General features: G+C 42.0%; 2 protein-coding genes across 7 annotated transcripts in view; one reads left to right on the top strand and one right to left on the bottom strand.

Annotated features, from left to right (window-relative positions):
- The window catches only part of LOC129810774 (G-protein-signaling modulator 2-like), a 32,283-nt gene extending 26,589 nt beyond the window's left edge, over positions 1–5,694 (top strand). For 3 of the 5 annotated variants that reach the window (XM_055861645.1, XM_055861644.1, XM_055861642.1), the window contains exons 4-14: positions 307–446; positions 600–723; positions 976–1,091; positions 1,481–1,636; positions 2,667–2,775; positions 3,079–3,229; positions 3,564–3,643; positions 3,868–4,065; positions 4,305–4,467; positions 4,745–4,980; positions 5,163–5,692. In XM_055861645.1, the coding sequence (XP_055717620.1) occupies positions 307–446; positions 600–723; positions 976–1,091; positions 1,481–1,636; positions 2,667–2,775; positions 3,079–3,229; positions 3,564–3,643; positions 3,868–4,065; positions 4,305–4,467; positions 4,745–4,980; positions 5,163–5,321 (1,632 nt within the window). In that variant the 3' untranslated portion in view covers positions 5,322–5,692. Of the gene's footprint in view, positions 1–306; positions 447–599; positions 724–975; positions 1,092–1,480; positions 1,637–2,666; positions 2,776–3,078; positions 3,230–3,563; positions 3,644–3,867; positions 4,066–4,304; positions 4,468–4,744; positions 4,981–5,162 lie in introns of all 5 variants that reach the window. The other 2 variants (XM_055861646.1, XM_055861643.1) reach the window with 2 other exon arrangements.
- A 130-nt stretch (positions 5,695–5,824) lies between these two features.
- mcoln3b (mucolipin TRP cation channel 3b) lies at positions 5,825–14,344 on the bottom strand. 2 transcript variants are annotated; one of them, XM_055861648.1, is made up of 14 exons: positions 13,977–14,344; positions 13,001–13,221; positions 12,496–12,663; positions 11,397–11,550; positions 10,739–10,820; positions 10,395–10,491; positions 9,996–10,095; positions 9,730–9,842; positions 9,276–9,425; positions 9,094–9,195; positions 8,844–8,966; positions 8,482–8,688; positions 8,117–8,244; positions 5,825–6,210 (listed from the first exon to the last, which is right to left on the bottom strand). In XM_055861648.1, the coding sequence occupies exons 2-14, from the start codon at positions 13,217–13,219 to the stop codon at positions 6,156–6,158; spliced, it is 1,698 nt and encodes a 565-aa protein (XP_055717623.1). In that variant the 5' UTR covers positions 13,220–13,221; positions 13,977–14,344; the 3' UTR covers positions 5,825–6,155. The 2 variants fall into 2 exon arrangements, with proteins under 2 accessions (XP_055717623.1, XP_055717622.1); XM_055861647.1 differs by lacking the exon at positions 13,977–14,344 and adding an exon at positions 13,752–13,962.
- Between the last annotated feature and the right edge of the window lie 28 nt (positions 14,345–14,372).

The following is a 14,372-nucleotide window of genomic DNA, read 5'->3' as shown; positions in this document are numbered from 1 at the left end:
AACCAAAACATCAAGACCTTGGTTAACTGAGATTTAGTGCTAGACTGGAACGGAAGCGTGAATACCCAGGACTCTCCAGGACTCGGGCTGGTGACCACTGGTGGTGGCCATAACAGGCAGCTTGGTCTCCCACAGCTGAATAGTTGGAGAACTAGAATAACTGAGGCATAGTTATGTGCTGATGTCTAGAATAGTTTGACGCCCGACCCCTGTGTTTGTGTGCTGGGTGATGTATTTTAAGTGTATAATTACAACGTTGGTTATATTGGTCTGTTCCTGTGTGGTGGTGCCTGTGTGTGCATGTAGGTTGGGCAGGCCCGAGCACTGTATAATTTTGGCAACGTTTACCATGCCAAGGGGAAAAGCATCTGCTGGACTGGAGCAGAGCCAGGAGAAATCCCTGAGGAGGCCAAGGTCGCTCTGAACAAAGCCACAGAGTTTTACGAGTGAGTTAATCTCGTTTCTAAATTTTAAAATGTGTCAATAGATAAATGTGACTTTTGTTAGAATTTTACAGTAAATGACAGTCTGTGAATAAATTGACTTTTGTAAATGTGTTACCTTTTTTATATATTTTTGTGTGTTTCTGTTTACCATAGATTCAACCTTTCCATTGTGAAGGACTTGGGGGATCGGGCAGCACAGGGGCGGACCTATGGTAACCTAGGTAACACACACTATCTGCTCGGAAACTTCCAGCGAGCTGTGGTGGCCCATGGACAGGTACATACCCTAACTTAGTGGCATCATAGAACCTGACTTGCATCCATAAACAGTCAAGGTAATAGATTATAACAGGATGCGTCCCAAATGGCGCCCTATTTACACTATATAGGCAATAGGGGGCCATTTGTGGCAAAGGGATGGACATCCCTGTGTAGATAATGTTGTATTGCATGATCTCTCTGTTATTATGTAGAGGGATTGAGAACCTGTAACCAATGACCAATCTGCTTCTTTAACTTATTGTTGTAGCGTCTCCTCATCGCTAAGGAGTTTGGGGACAGGGCGGCTGAGAGGAGGGCCTACTATAACCTAGGCAACGCTTACATCTTCCTGGACCAGTTTGAAGTGGCGGCTGAACATTACAAGTGAGTAGTAGATTACTAAACTCAGCGGCCCAGTGCTTTTTCAGACACGCCTGTCTAGTGCTCTCTAGTTGGTCCAGACTTGTTTGACAGATGTTCGCTAACTCTGGTGCAACTTTGGTGGAACACATCCCTTCTTACTTCTGAGATGTTTGTTTTTGTTGTACATTGTCCCTGTCCAAATTAACTTGATAAACTTAATAAATAAACATGAGTGAGGGCAAGCAATCAGAAGAGAAGGAGTTTTAGTGAGGTGAAAATGATAAGGAAATATACTGTTTTTGGCAGTCTCTGCCCACAGTTACACAAGCAAGACTAGTTTTTGGTGGTGACCCCTTACTCACCCTCTGACCCTTGACCTGTCTGTGCCTCTGCCCTCCCCCTCTACCCAGGAAGACTCTGCAGCTGGCCATGGTGCTGAAGGATAAGGCTGTGGAGGCTCAGGCCTGTTATAGCCTGGGGAACACCTACACACTGCAGCAGGACTACCAGAGAGCCATCGACTACCACCTCAAACACCTTATCATCGCACAGGAGCTCAAGGACAGGTACACTATATATACAAAAGTATGTTGACACCCTTTCAAATGAGTGGTTTCGACTATTTCAGCCACACCTGTTGCTGACAGGTGTATAAAATTGAGCATACAGCCATGCAATCTCCATAGACGGACAAACATTGGCAGTAGAATGGCCTTACTGAAGAGCTCTGTGACTTTCAACATGGCACCGTCATAGGGTGCCACATTTCTAACAAGTCAGCTAGAGCTGCCCCGGTCAACTGTAAGTGCTGTTATTGTGAAGTGGAAATGTCTAGGAGCAACAACGGCTCAGCCGTGACGTGGTAGTCCACACAAGTTCACAGAACGGGCCTGCTGAGTGCTGAAGAGCGTAAAAATCATCTGTTCTCAGTTGCAACACTCACTACCGAGTTCCAAACTACCTCTGGAAGCAACGTCAGCACAAGAACTGTTCGTCTGGAGCTTCATGAAAGGGGTTTCTATGGCCGAGCAGCCGCACACAAGCCTAAGATCACCATGCACAATGCCAAATGTCGGCTGGAGTGGGGTAAAGCTCGCCGCCACGTTTGGTCATGTAGTGTCTCACACACACACAGAGTAATGCACAAACATTCTAACCTGGAAAGTAAACATGTGCATTGAATTTATTTTTAAAGATAATGGTGAATATGTATCAGAGAGTTTAATTGAATTTGCTGTTGTATGTGTGTGGATGGAGGGTTGGCCTGAATGGGGGTCCTGACTAGCTATTGATCCACAGGGCTAAAATGATACACAGTAATTGATCACAGTAATCAATGGAGGCCCACAGAGACACCCAGCTCCAGCATCAGATTACTGACACAAGTGATGACATCAGGAAAACAGCCCATGAAAAGGGATTCACCAGTCTATGGAATCAGCATGTGCATTCAATATGAGCTTGATTGTTACTTACTTACTTACTTACTTTATCATCTTTACCCTGGACACACATGCTTTGTTGAACATGCTCAATGTGATCACAGTAGTGAAGTGTTCTCTAAATCCATTGGGGCTCCTCTCTCTGTTTGTGCAGGGTTGGGGAGGGCAGAGCGTGCTGGAGTTTAGGAAATGCCCACACAGCCTTGGGGAATCATCAGAAGGCCATTCACTTTGCTGAGAAGCATCTGGAGATATCCAAAGAGGTGTCTATTTACTGCTACTGGTCAACTGTGTACTCCTCCCAATCTAATGCATGTTATCAGTACCTGTTATCTAGTCACAGTTCTTTCTACTGCACATCGGAGGAACTACATGGAAATAACCTGCTCATTATTATCCAATAAATCACAACTCTGCGAATTCCCTATGGATAAAATAACTGAGGGGAGGGGCGATGACAACAAAACCTCAACTCTATATGGGCACATTATTCCCTTGCTATGTTTAAGTTATGTTCTTATGTAGCTAGTTCTCCCTTTTCTCTTCTCATCCTGTATCTGGTCCAGACTGGAGACAAAAATGGTGAGGCAACAGCCAGGATGAATATGGCAGACCTGAAGTTAGTGCTGGGTCTGGGTCAGAACCCAAGCTCAAGCCTCAACACCAACAACAGCTCTGTTCTAACTGAGAACCACAGGAAGCAGGATACCTTACCAGGTAAGTCCCTACAGGCCTACCTACCTGTAACATTATTATTATTATAAACTATATTTATTAAGTTTAGTTTAAATAAAAATGGCCCTCTGTGGCTTAGTTGGTAGAGCATGGCGCTTGCAACATCGATCGTGGGTTTGATTCCTACTTTGGATAAAAACGTATTCTAAATGGCATTTATTATTATTAAAAATAACCATTATTCCATTTATACTCATTATTCTGAACCCTACACAAATCTGTAGTTCGGAGTCAGTCCAGGTGCAGGCCTGGCAAAGTGACACGAATGCCTGTTGATCCATATTGGAGAAATACCCACCTCTGATGTTTGTTTCAGGTGTGAAGTCAGAAGGAAGGAGTAACAGTATGGAGAACTTGGAGCATATAGGACTGGGCCCTGAGAAAACAACTGTAGAAGTGTGTACAAAAATGTGTATAGTACACATGCATATTAACACTCACATAGGCTTAGGAGCAGAAATGTCTCTCATCAGTCATGTTACAATTGTATTGATTTATGTAAATGTTGATTTTATTGATTGGTTATATAGCAGCAGTGACATCTCAACTAAACTGCGAAGACACCACCTATCACCCCCTGCCCTCTGTGTTGTTTCATGTACTGTCTGCCATTACCACAGAACTGGGACGAAGATGTATTTAGGCCTTCTAACCCTAAATCCAGCATGGCCAAGGCCTCCTCCAAACTGTTCTTCATCAACCGGTTCAGAGGGAAGAAACACAAGAAACACAGCTCTCCTACCAGAGATGGGGTACTCCAGGACACCAGCAACAAGCCCACGGCCCGAGAGATGGACACACATAAGTCTGGAGTCAAGGTAGCTTTAACCATAGAGATATGTCTATACATAGAAATAATAGAATTGGTCTGGCTATTATTTTAAATTCTATTCCTATGGCTTCAACAGCCTACTGTGGTTTCACTACAGTAGATCCATAATGTGGTATATCCAGTCTATTGTTACATGCTCGCCTTAGTAATAGTCTTTCTGATGTTTGTCGTGACAGTCTTTTCTGGTTGTTTTAATGGGTGTTTTGTTGATCTTTTCTCCTGTAGATCGGATGTTCTGACACTCAGGGTGATGATGGCTTCTTCGACCTCCTCAGTCGTTTCCAGGGCAGCAGAATGGACGACCAAAGGTGCTCCTTATTGGACGGCGAGAGCCGTCTCTCCGATCCCTTCTCTCCCTGTACTACCCCGCCTGTAGCCATGAGGAAATGTGAGTTACCCCGGCCCCCCTCTGCATGCCACACCCACCAATGTTGCACTTGGTGACCTAAGTGTCATCCAATGCCTATCCATGCCTGTTCCTTATTCTCTTGTTTGGGGATAGGAGCTCATGCACTGGTTATTTTACTCTGTTAGATTTTTGTGATTATGATAAATAAAACAGGTTTGGGAAAAAGGTTGCTTTGGAGAAGTGGATTTCAGGCTAAACTGAAACTACTCCTTCCTTCCACTCATTCTATCCTCACCTCCATTTCCACCTCTTGTAGCTACTTCCGCATGCGAGGCCAACCTGGAGCCTGGGCATTTCCTGGATCTGCGGGACAGCTCCCAGTGCAGTCGACTGGACGAGCAGAGAGCCAGCGTGGGCAACAGCCTCCCCGGTCTACGTCTCAGCACCTCCGATCAGTCCATCAGGCCCCACCCCATGCTCAGTCGCCTGATGACCAGTGCTGACCAGCCTCAGGCTGACGACGTCTTCTTTGACATGCTAGTCAAGTGCCAGGTAATCAAGACATAGCCTATTTTAGTTGGTTCTCTGACAATGAAGTTAGTATAAGCCTATATTTGCTTACATAATGAATTAGCACCTATTGTAAAGATGAATGGTAACTCATGTACCAAAGTTATTGAAAAAGACTGCTGATTTGAGATGAAAATCCGGTCTGTCCCGATGTGCTTGTGTAGGGTTCAAGACTGAATGACCAGCGGTGTGAAGAACCCCCTCCCTCCACTAGAGGTCCTACTGTCCCAGCTGAGGACTTCTTTAGCCTTATCCTGCGCTCCCAGGCTAACCGGATGGACGAGCAGCGGGTCCCACCACCACCCCTAACTGACCAGCTTTAGTCTACTTCTACCTATCCTCAGCTTCTCTCAGCCCAGAAACCAGCACACCGATGCATTCCTCTACCAAAGCCCTAACTGAAAATGGATCTACCCCCCCAAACTACTCTAGAAATCATGGAGTCCTAATGTACAGACTTATTATTCTGGCAGAGATTTTACATACTTTTTTTGTTATGTTGACTGGGCTTCTTTCAGCCTTTCTCTGTGTGTGAATGACCCAGACAGTGCAATAAACTGACAATTGAACAGATTTTTCATAGTTAAACTTGTTTTGTATCATATATATATATATAAGCTTATGTTGATGGAGGAGTTAAATTGTACAGGCCCGCAATGTTTTCTACTTCCGGTGTATGCACACCTTGAGGAAATAAAGCCTCATTTTAACAAAAAATAAGTTGCATTTCCGTGTCCACTCCTATTCAACCCTTGCTCGTGATTAGATGCCAACTGCCCTTTGGGAATCCAACTAAAATGTTGCAATCTACTGGGCTTGGGAAAAATACATTTAGGGAATAGCAACTTTTTTGTGCTATTCATTTTATTAATGTTACCATCCCATGTCTTTGAACAATTCATGTTTTGATATTTACAGTACATTCAAATAATCAACATTCATCAGTGCATATCATTGTGGTCATCAACTTTAGTACATTAACAGGCAACTTACACAGTAACAGGTCTAACCTCATCCCCAGGCTCAATTGCTACTGCATTAAGTTAGTTGGTGAATAAGATTAAAACAGGTCTAGAAGTACAGGACAATGTTTTGCTGGGCTAAACTGTACAGTAAAGTGCTGGTTTCTTACTAATCTCTGACTGATAAAAGGTCCACTATGGCTCAGAGTCTATTGATTCAGAGCTCAGCCTTTCTCGTGAGTCCTTGCATCTGGGGGGAAAACAAAACAATTGACAGGTTAGTTGAAAGTTACATTTGTTAATCTTTGGACTGAAAGAACATGTCACTTCACATAAAGGAACCAATACAGGTTAAGGGTGAAGTCAATTATATTTCAAGTAAACTGATTTGGAAATTCAATTTACTTCCTGAATTGAAATGTAATTGACCCCCCAACCCTGGTTCTGCTGTGGTCCAGAATTCAAGACTCAGAACATAATATTTTAGAGGTAACCTCTGACAGCCTGTTATCAACCCTTAGTGAACTTTAGTAAAAAAATTGGATCAGATACAATGCTATTTTACAGTAAACAAATTGACAGACTTTCAGCACACGTATAGGGAAGGACATTCAACAAGCAAAGCACTTACACAAATGATTGGCTGAGAGAAATTCATTAAAAAGATTGTGGGGACTGTTTTGTTAGAGTTCAGTGCGGCTTTTGACATTGTTGATCATTGTCTGCTGCTGAAAAAAACGTATGGCTTTACACCCCTTGCTATATTGTGGATAAAGAGTTACCTGTAACAGAAAACAGAGGGTGTAATGGAAGCCTCTCCAACATAATCCAGGTAGAATCAGGAATTCCGCAGGGCAGCTGTCTAGGCCCATTATTTTTTTCAATCTTTACTAATGACATTCCACTGGCTTTGAGTAAAGCTAATGTGCCTATGTATGTGGATGACTCAACAATATACACGTCAGAAACACTTAAAGAGCTGCAGTTAGTTTCAGAATGGGTGGAAAGGAATAAGTTAGTCCTAAATATTTCAACAACTAAAAGCATTGTATTTGGGACAAATCATTAATTAAACCCTAAACCTCAACTAAATCTTGTAATGAATAATTGTTGGAATTGAGCAAGTTGAGGTGACTAAACTCTTTGGAGTAACTGGATTGTAAACTGTCATGGTCAAAATATATTGATACAACTCCCGAGTGGTGCAGCAGTCTAAGGCACTGCATCTCAGTGCAAGAGGCTTCACTACAGTCCCTGGTTCGAATCCAGTCTGAATCACATCCAGCCGTGATTGGAAGTCCCGTAGGGCGGCACACAATTGGCCCAGCGGCATCTGTGTTTGGCCAGGGTAGGCCATCTTTGTAAATAAGAATTTATTCTTAACTGACCTGCCTAGTTAAACATTTTTTTTTTTTTTTAAACAGTAGCTAAAATGGGGAGAAGTCGGTCCATAATAAAGCACTGTTCTGCCTTCTTAACAACACTAGCAGGTTCTACAGGCCCTAGTTTTGTTGCACCTGGACGACTGGTCAGTCGTGTGGTTAGGTGCCACAAAGAAGGACTTACAATTGGCTCAGAACAGGGCAGTACGGCTGGCCCTTAAAAGTATACGGGGAGCTAAGAATGATATGCATGTCAATCTCTCATGGCTCAAAGTGGCGAGATCGACTTCATCACTACTTGTTTTTGTAAGAAGTGTTGTCAAGCTGAATGCACCGAGCTGTCTGTTTCAACAACTAGCACACCCAAGTCCAGAACAGACTATGGGAGGCGCACAGTACTACATAGAGCCATGACTACATGGAACTCTATTCCACATCAGGTAACTGATGCAATCAGTATGTAAAAAATAAACAAAATAGATAAAAATATACCTTATGGAACAGCAGGGACTGTGAAGAGACAAACAGAGGTACAGACACGCATACAAGCGCTAGCACACGCACTCTACACACGTACATTGTAATATTGTTGTATGGTAGTATTATACATTTTGTATAGTAGATATGTAGTTGTGTAATAATGTTATTTGATGTAGTGTTTTATATGTAATGTAGTGCCGTTGATGTGCTTGGACCCTAGGACGAGTAGCTGCTGCCTTGGTAGCAACTAATGAGGATCCCTAATAAATACAATGCCACTAAGTCTGTCCTCACCTGGGGAAGCAGCAGGTGAAGGAGCCAGACTCCCCCTCTACCCGGTAGCGTCCTGAGGTGGGCAGATCTTTACACTCAGACATGAAACAATGCAGCTCCGACACTGGGCTCCCTTCCTGCTGCTGTTGCTGCAAAACAAACAATAGGATTGTTCTGGTGAGGAAATGTTTTTACTCTGAATAGTATTGTAACAAAAACCAAGTGAAATGTTATAATAACAGAAGTGCATATTTGACCATCAGATCTAAATATTAGGCATGGAAATCTGTTAAGGTAAGGGTTTAGTTTAGACATATGGTTAGCAAATCACCATCCAGAACTATTCAATATCTGCCTGCTGTACACTGCCTATAATGAAACTTAACCTTGATGGTGTCATAGGTATCAGTGATAAGGGTGATGAAGAGGCTGAGGATCATGTAGATGAAGAGCGAGACAAAGGTGTAGAGGTAGACTCTGCTGAACAGCCACACCAAGTAACTCTTCTGCTTCATGTACTTGAAGGTGGGATACATGTCATCTCCGTTGATCAGCGAGAACAGGCACTCTGATACTGTGTTCAGGGTCCGGAACTAACAGAACAAAACAGACAAGGTTATGGTAAAAACACCTTTAAAAAAAAATCCAGTTAAAGCCTCCTTTTGCTGTTAAAAATCCCTGGCACTTGTGTGGTTGAGTGATAACACTGCCAACAGGTTGTGGGTTCAATCCTCGTTTGATCTCCTACCTTCTCATGGTAGGGCCCGAGCACGATCCAGCCACAGAAACAGTACCCCAGGTAAATGATTCCGGCACAACCGATGAACCGAACCACATTTGGGAAAGCTGCTCTCAGGGTCAGGATGAGAATCTAGGAATAACCCATCACAATCCACAGATCAATGGAATTCCCATGGAACTCACCCAGTATTCCACTTAAAAAAAACATAATGTCTTGTGTGAAGCATCAAGTGTTGAATTCAACACGAGTGTCTTACATTGTACTTCTTGAAGTATCCCATGTAGCGTATGACTCCGATCCAAACAAACATTGTGCCTGTTCCAAGAAAGATGCTGCAGACATCATAACTGGTGAGAATCTGAGAGAAAAGCATACAAATTAGACTAATAATATTTGTGTAATGTGTGAAGGCTAATGCGAATAACATGTCACACTCACCTTTGTCTGGATTTCTATTTTAAGAATGGAACCGATGATGGTGAGTGTATCACTTGCGATGATGAGGATATACCAGCCGTTCAGAAACTCCAGCCTATCGGACCATGGAACCTTCTTCCCTTGACGGACTAGGCAGAAGTCTGTGTACTCCTGGAAAAATGAGACGGATACAGACAGCTTTACAGAAACCAGCCATTACACACAAAAACCCTCACCTCACTCACCATTCACTGTTGACAATACTGCCCTGCAAAAGTGCAGTGCCTACGTAATTAGACAGATGGCAATTTCTGGTACTTCATGACATATTCTGATCGACTGGCTTGTTCTTGTGTCAAGGAACTAAATACCACATTAATCAGATAGTATACCTGGCCATAACAGATGAAAGTTTTTTTTTACCAAATTCGTAGTTACTGCACTTTGCCTTTGTAGGGCAGAATAGTAGACTTACAAACTGTAGCCGTATCCCGTTGAGCACAGAGCGTGTGCAGAGGGCCAGAGAGGTGATGCACGTTACAATGATGAGACAGTCAAACAGCAGTGGGTAATAGATGTTCTTGGGAGCTGGGGAGAGAAAACTAAACTAGAACAACACTGCCAATGATTGGTTGAAAACAATTACTGCAGAACTCTGATTTATAAAACACACCCTTTCTTTCAAATACAGATGGCTCTAAAATGAAAGAGGAAAGGCTAATGATTATACACTGAACATACAGGCCCCGGTAACTTTCCAGTCTCTACATTCATTTATATCAACGTCATTGTCCAGGTCGACTTTTATTCTGCCACTGTGGGCTTGGTTGTTGAAGGTGATCTGTTAATCAGAGAAAGACACATGGTTTTTAAATACGGAAGGAAAGGGTATGAGAGTTAATCTTTAACTGGCCAAGCCCTAGCTAGCATTCCAGTCACACCTAATACTTTTCTCAAGTTTCAAATAATTAACTACCAACTTTGAAGAAAACAGTGGAACTCGAATGGATAAAAATTGATAAAAATGGGAACAAACTTCTAAATGCAGAGAACATTCCGTCATACTGGGAATATGGCTATAATCTACCTAGCCAATAAGTGAGGTGAGGTAGAGAAACAGCCTGGATTCAAATGACATACCGTGACATCAAAGTCATAGCAGTTTGGCAGCTCTCTGTTTCTGACTGTTTGTAGGTTTATGGCCTTCAGAGTGAACTTGATCTTCACATTCAACAATCTGCAAGTCACAAAGATAAATACAGTATCCTAATCACTGACAAGTACAACAACCTACATTTAGGACAAAAACACGAGGGATCCAGTTATGAATATTATGTAATGTGTTTGTTTAAAGAGCCGTCACCCCACACCCATCTACTATAAGCATAAAAACTATGTTTTTGTTAAAAGTATACAGTGGATACAGTTCTATTACTTATGAGTATGCATTGTAAAATTCTAAGTTTAATATCACGGCCTGATACCTTTTGAAATGCACAACGAAATTCAACAGATCATCCTTGGTTGTGCTTCCCATGGGGAACACTGGAACAATCTCAAGGCATTCTGTTGTGGGGTAAATAACCAAAAGGTGACTTTTAAAAACATTTCAGCAATAAATAAAAAAAATCTGAATTTAAAATGATTCATCAAAACCTCCTCAGTCCAAATCATAACGTTCTGTTCAGACCATTCTGATAAAGTGATTAAAGCATGTCGAACATCTTAGACTTTCCTGGCTACCAAAACTCCTTGCTCTGGCCAAACGATACACCCATGGCCGTTAGTTTCTTCTCCGCATTGAGTCTGGATTGGAATGCCTCTCCAACGATTTCAAGAATGGAAATCCATTCTAGACCGTCTGATTGGTCCCAGAACACACGTGTGTAAAGCAGCGTTTTGAAAATGTGTCATTGGCTTTGATACTGATTGGTTAGAGATGATCCAATTGATGATTACTTTGTACAACACCGCTCATTTTGATGTCACCACAAACAACTTCAATAATGGCAGTCTCAGACTGACGTATGTAGCGAACAATAGAGCAGTGGAAGAATTCAGTTTGAGTCGTCAGGCAACACTTACACACCACTGAAAACTAAACTGCAAATTACATATAGTATACAGCGACCATTAGCCTACCAGTTTCAATCTGTGCGTCTATATCAAAGGTCTCATTGGCTGGTGAAATGCTTCCGTTCCTGTAGAACTCTTGGCACAGAGACAGAGGGGAATAGGTGTCCCCCTTCTTCTCATAGGCATGGTTACCAACGGTGATATTTCGCAGACGGGAATACTACAATTAGGACATAAAACAATGACAACTGTAATATTAAAAAGTAAGCAATCACATACTGTATTTACTCAAAAGATGTTTGACAAGGGATGACATGAATACTGCACAATTTTAACACTTGCCCCCCAATCCCCCCTTCCTTGATACATGTGTAAATACTGGACTATAAATTGTGCCTTCCTGTATTATACGAAAAATGTTTATTCTATACTACTGAGCCATTTACTTTATGTTCATATTCAAATTTTTTATTTCTTATTGTTGTTGCATTGTGGAGAAGGAACCTGCAAGTAAGCATTTCGTTGGACGGTGTATACCATGTGTATCCTGTACATACGAATAGTACAACTTGAAAATGTTGGTGAACTATCAAGCTATGACAGAACAGAAGTTGGAGGCTAAACACAAATAAAAATAGACAGACATTGGGTAGGTATTTCATTGGAATCATGCTCCATAAACACTACCTTTACACAGCAATAAGCCATAAAAAATGAAAGGAGCTAGGTACTGTACAAAGTCCTCTAAGAGGACAGAACTATACAAGCTACTTTACCTATAAAACTCAACCAATGATTGACCGTAATATGACAAAACAAAGGAGTAAACCATTGTGCTGCTTGACAATCACATGCCATTATGTCACTGTCAACTGTTCCTGAGGATGCAAAATATTGTTATCTAGGTGGTGGGACTAGGGGGAATACACCTGGTAAACAGTATTTTGAGTTTTCGGGACACAGAGTCCCACAGGATGATGAGGGAATGGTCAGAACTAGCTTCTGATTTCCAGCCAACAAAAACCGGTTAACATCTCACAGGTTTGACCTACTGTCCTCAATTAGAAACAAAGAGCAATAAAGAGGAGATATCCCTGTATTTCATTCATTTCCAATCACAGTTTATGTTTGATAGAATGTGATAGCAGCTGTTGACTGTCCTTACCTTATCGACTATGTAAGAGATGTGTTCATACACCTCATCCTGCCTGTACACAGCATAAGAGTCCCCACGGCCATCCACGTAATCTTTGAGGAAGAGATGCTTGAATGTCATGAGGTTCTCCTCTTTGAAGGTTACCACCATCTGATTGCTCAGTCCAAAAGACACCAACTGGGAAGAGAAGTTATTAATGACACACGGAGGATGCATTCCAACAAAATGCCATATATAGTGCCATATATAGTGGCTTCCATCACTATGTATGAAAAAGTTGGTGACCACTGTCAATGAGTACTGGGATATGGCATACATCTGGTATAATTGGGATGGTTTAAAACTATGACACTGCTGATTCGTGTGATCAGGATATGGCTGTGTTTGTCTCTATTTATTTATTTATTTATTTATATCTATGTTGGGTCTTTTTAGGTTTGCATATGGAATAGTTCAGAACTAAACAACTAAAAAGTACCCCGTCTCTGTTGACTGTTCGCTCATTGGTCAGTACCTGGATGGTAATGATGGCGATCTTGATGATCTGGAGCATCAGTTTCCATGGTTTCCGTCCACGGGCTTTGTATTTCTCACAGGGGTTCATGAAGAAGTACTTGATCTTCCTCCTGAGGTTGTCCGCTGTCTCCTTGTCCTGATGCTGCTGGTCGTCTGCCCAGGCAGCATGCCCATTTGGCTTGTACACAGAGCTGTACAAACCACCTGAGTGCTCCATCTCTAAAGGAAATAGAAACAATACGTGTTTAATCATAGAAATATAATCTATTCCCATTCTAGTTATTCTATTTCTGTGTTCAACAGTGTTCACTTTTACACAATTGATAGCCTAACTCTAGACTATTCACAAATCCTTTCCAAACATGCTGTGGGATAAGAACCTGCTCACCAGGCAAGTAGTTTACTTTATCTTGATAAATAGCCTAACTTAAATGGTGTGCAGTGTATCCGTTCCTCATTCTTGGTGACACTGACACCTGTAATTGTGTTGGACTAGTTTGCACACCCAGGTGAGCAAATTGGACAAGAACACCTTGCAGAAATGATGTGACACTGGCAAGATGGGCATTTTACGAATAGGCATTCAGTTTGTTCAACACGGTATGTGCGTTGCCTTTACTGGTAGCATATCATCATGACATTGTTTCGCTCTCTGTACATTCGTTCTGCGTTTGTCATCATTCATTCATTCGGAAAGTAAGTTAGCGGAAGACAATGAGAGAATGGGTCAGGTTCGCTCGCTTTCTTACCTGAGCTTTGACCCGAGCAGTGCTGAATAACAAACCGCATCTCACATTCTGACACATGATCACTTTCCACCATTTCGCTCAACAACACAAAAACAGCACACTAAGCATGCAGCATAGTGGGGGACAAGCTAAAAAGTATGCTACCCAACGTGCCCAACTGGACCCGTCCCGAGCACACTTGACTGGGATCAATCATTTGAGAAATGGTCCTGATAGGCTCCTTACCATCTACTTTTGGTTGCTGGCTAATTGGCTGTTATTGATGTCAGTTGATGAATGGTCAGTCACATTTGCGATCCAAAATGTATCCAAAAATGAGTCCCCAGTCCACTTGAGATGGGATACAGTAGTAACCAGTATATCCGATGATTAGACAGTTTATTTCATCAGACAATTATCTCAACATTATCCAATTTTAATTGTGTATTCAAGTATTGCTGTAGCCTGGATAAATATGATTAATATTTTCCTTGTGAAGAATAATATCCTGAGCTGTCCCGTCCTGACAATAATAGTCCATAAAAAAATCATAATGAGTCATGTCCCAATTGTCAATATAATCACGAGTCCCAGAATTAAAAGTGCGAGTGAGCAACAGGTGTTTTTCGCGGGTAGTGTGGT

This window comes from Salvelinus fontinalis, chromosome 14 (assembly GCF_029448725.1).
Source record: "Salvelinus fontinalis isolate EN_2023a chromosome 14, ASM2944872v1, whole genome shotgun sequence".
Classification (NCBI taxonomy): domain Eukaryota; kingdom Metazoa; phylum Chordata; class Actinopteri; order Salmoniformes; family Salmonidae; genus Salvelinus; species Salvelinus fontinalis.
The sequence above is the reverse complement of the archived record's forward strand: the minus strand, read 5'-3'. Positions and strand labels throughout refer to the sequence as shown.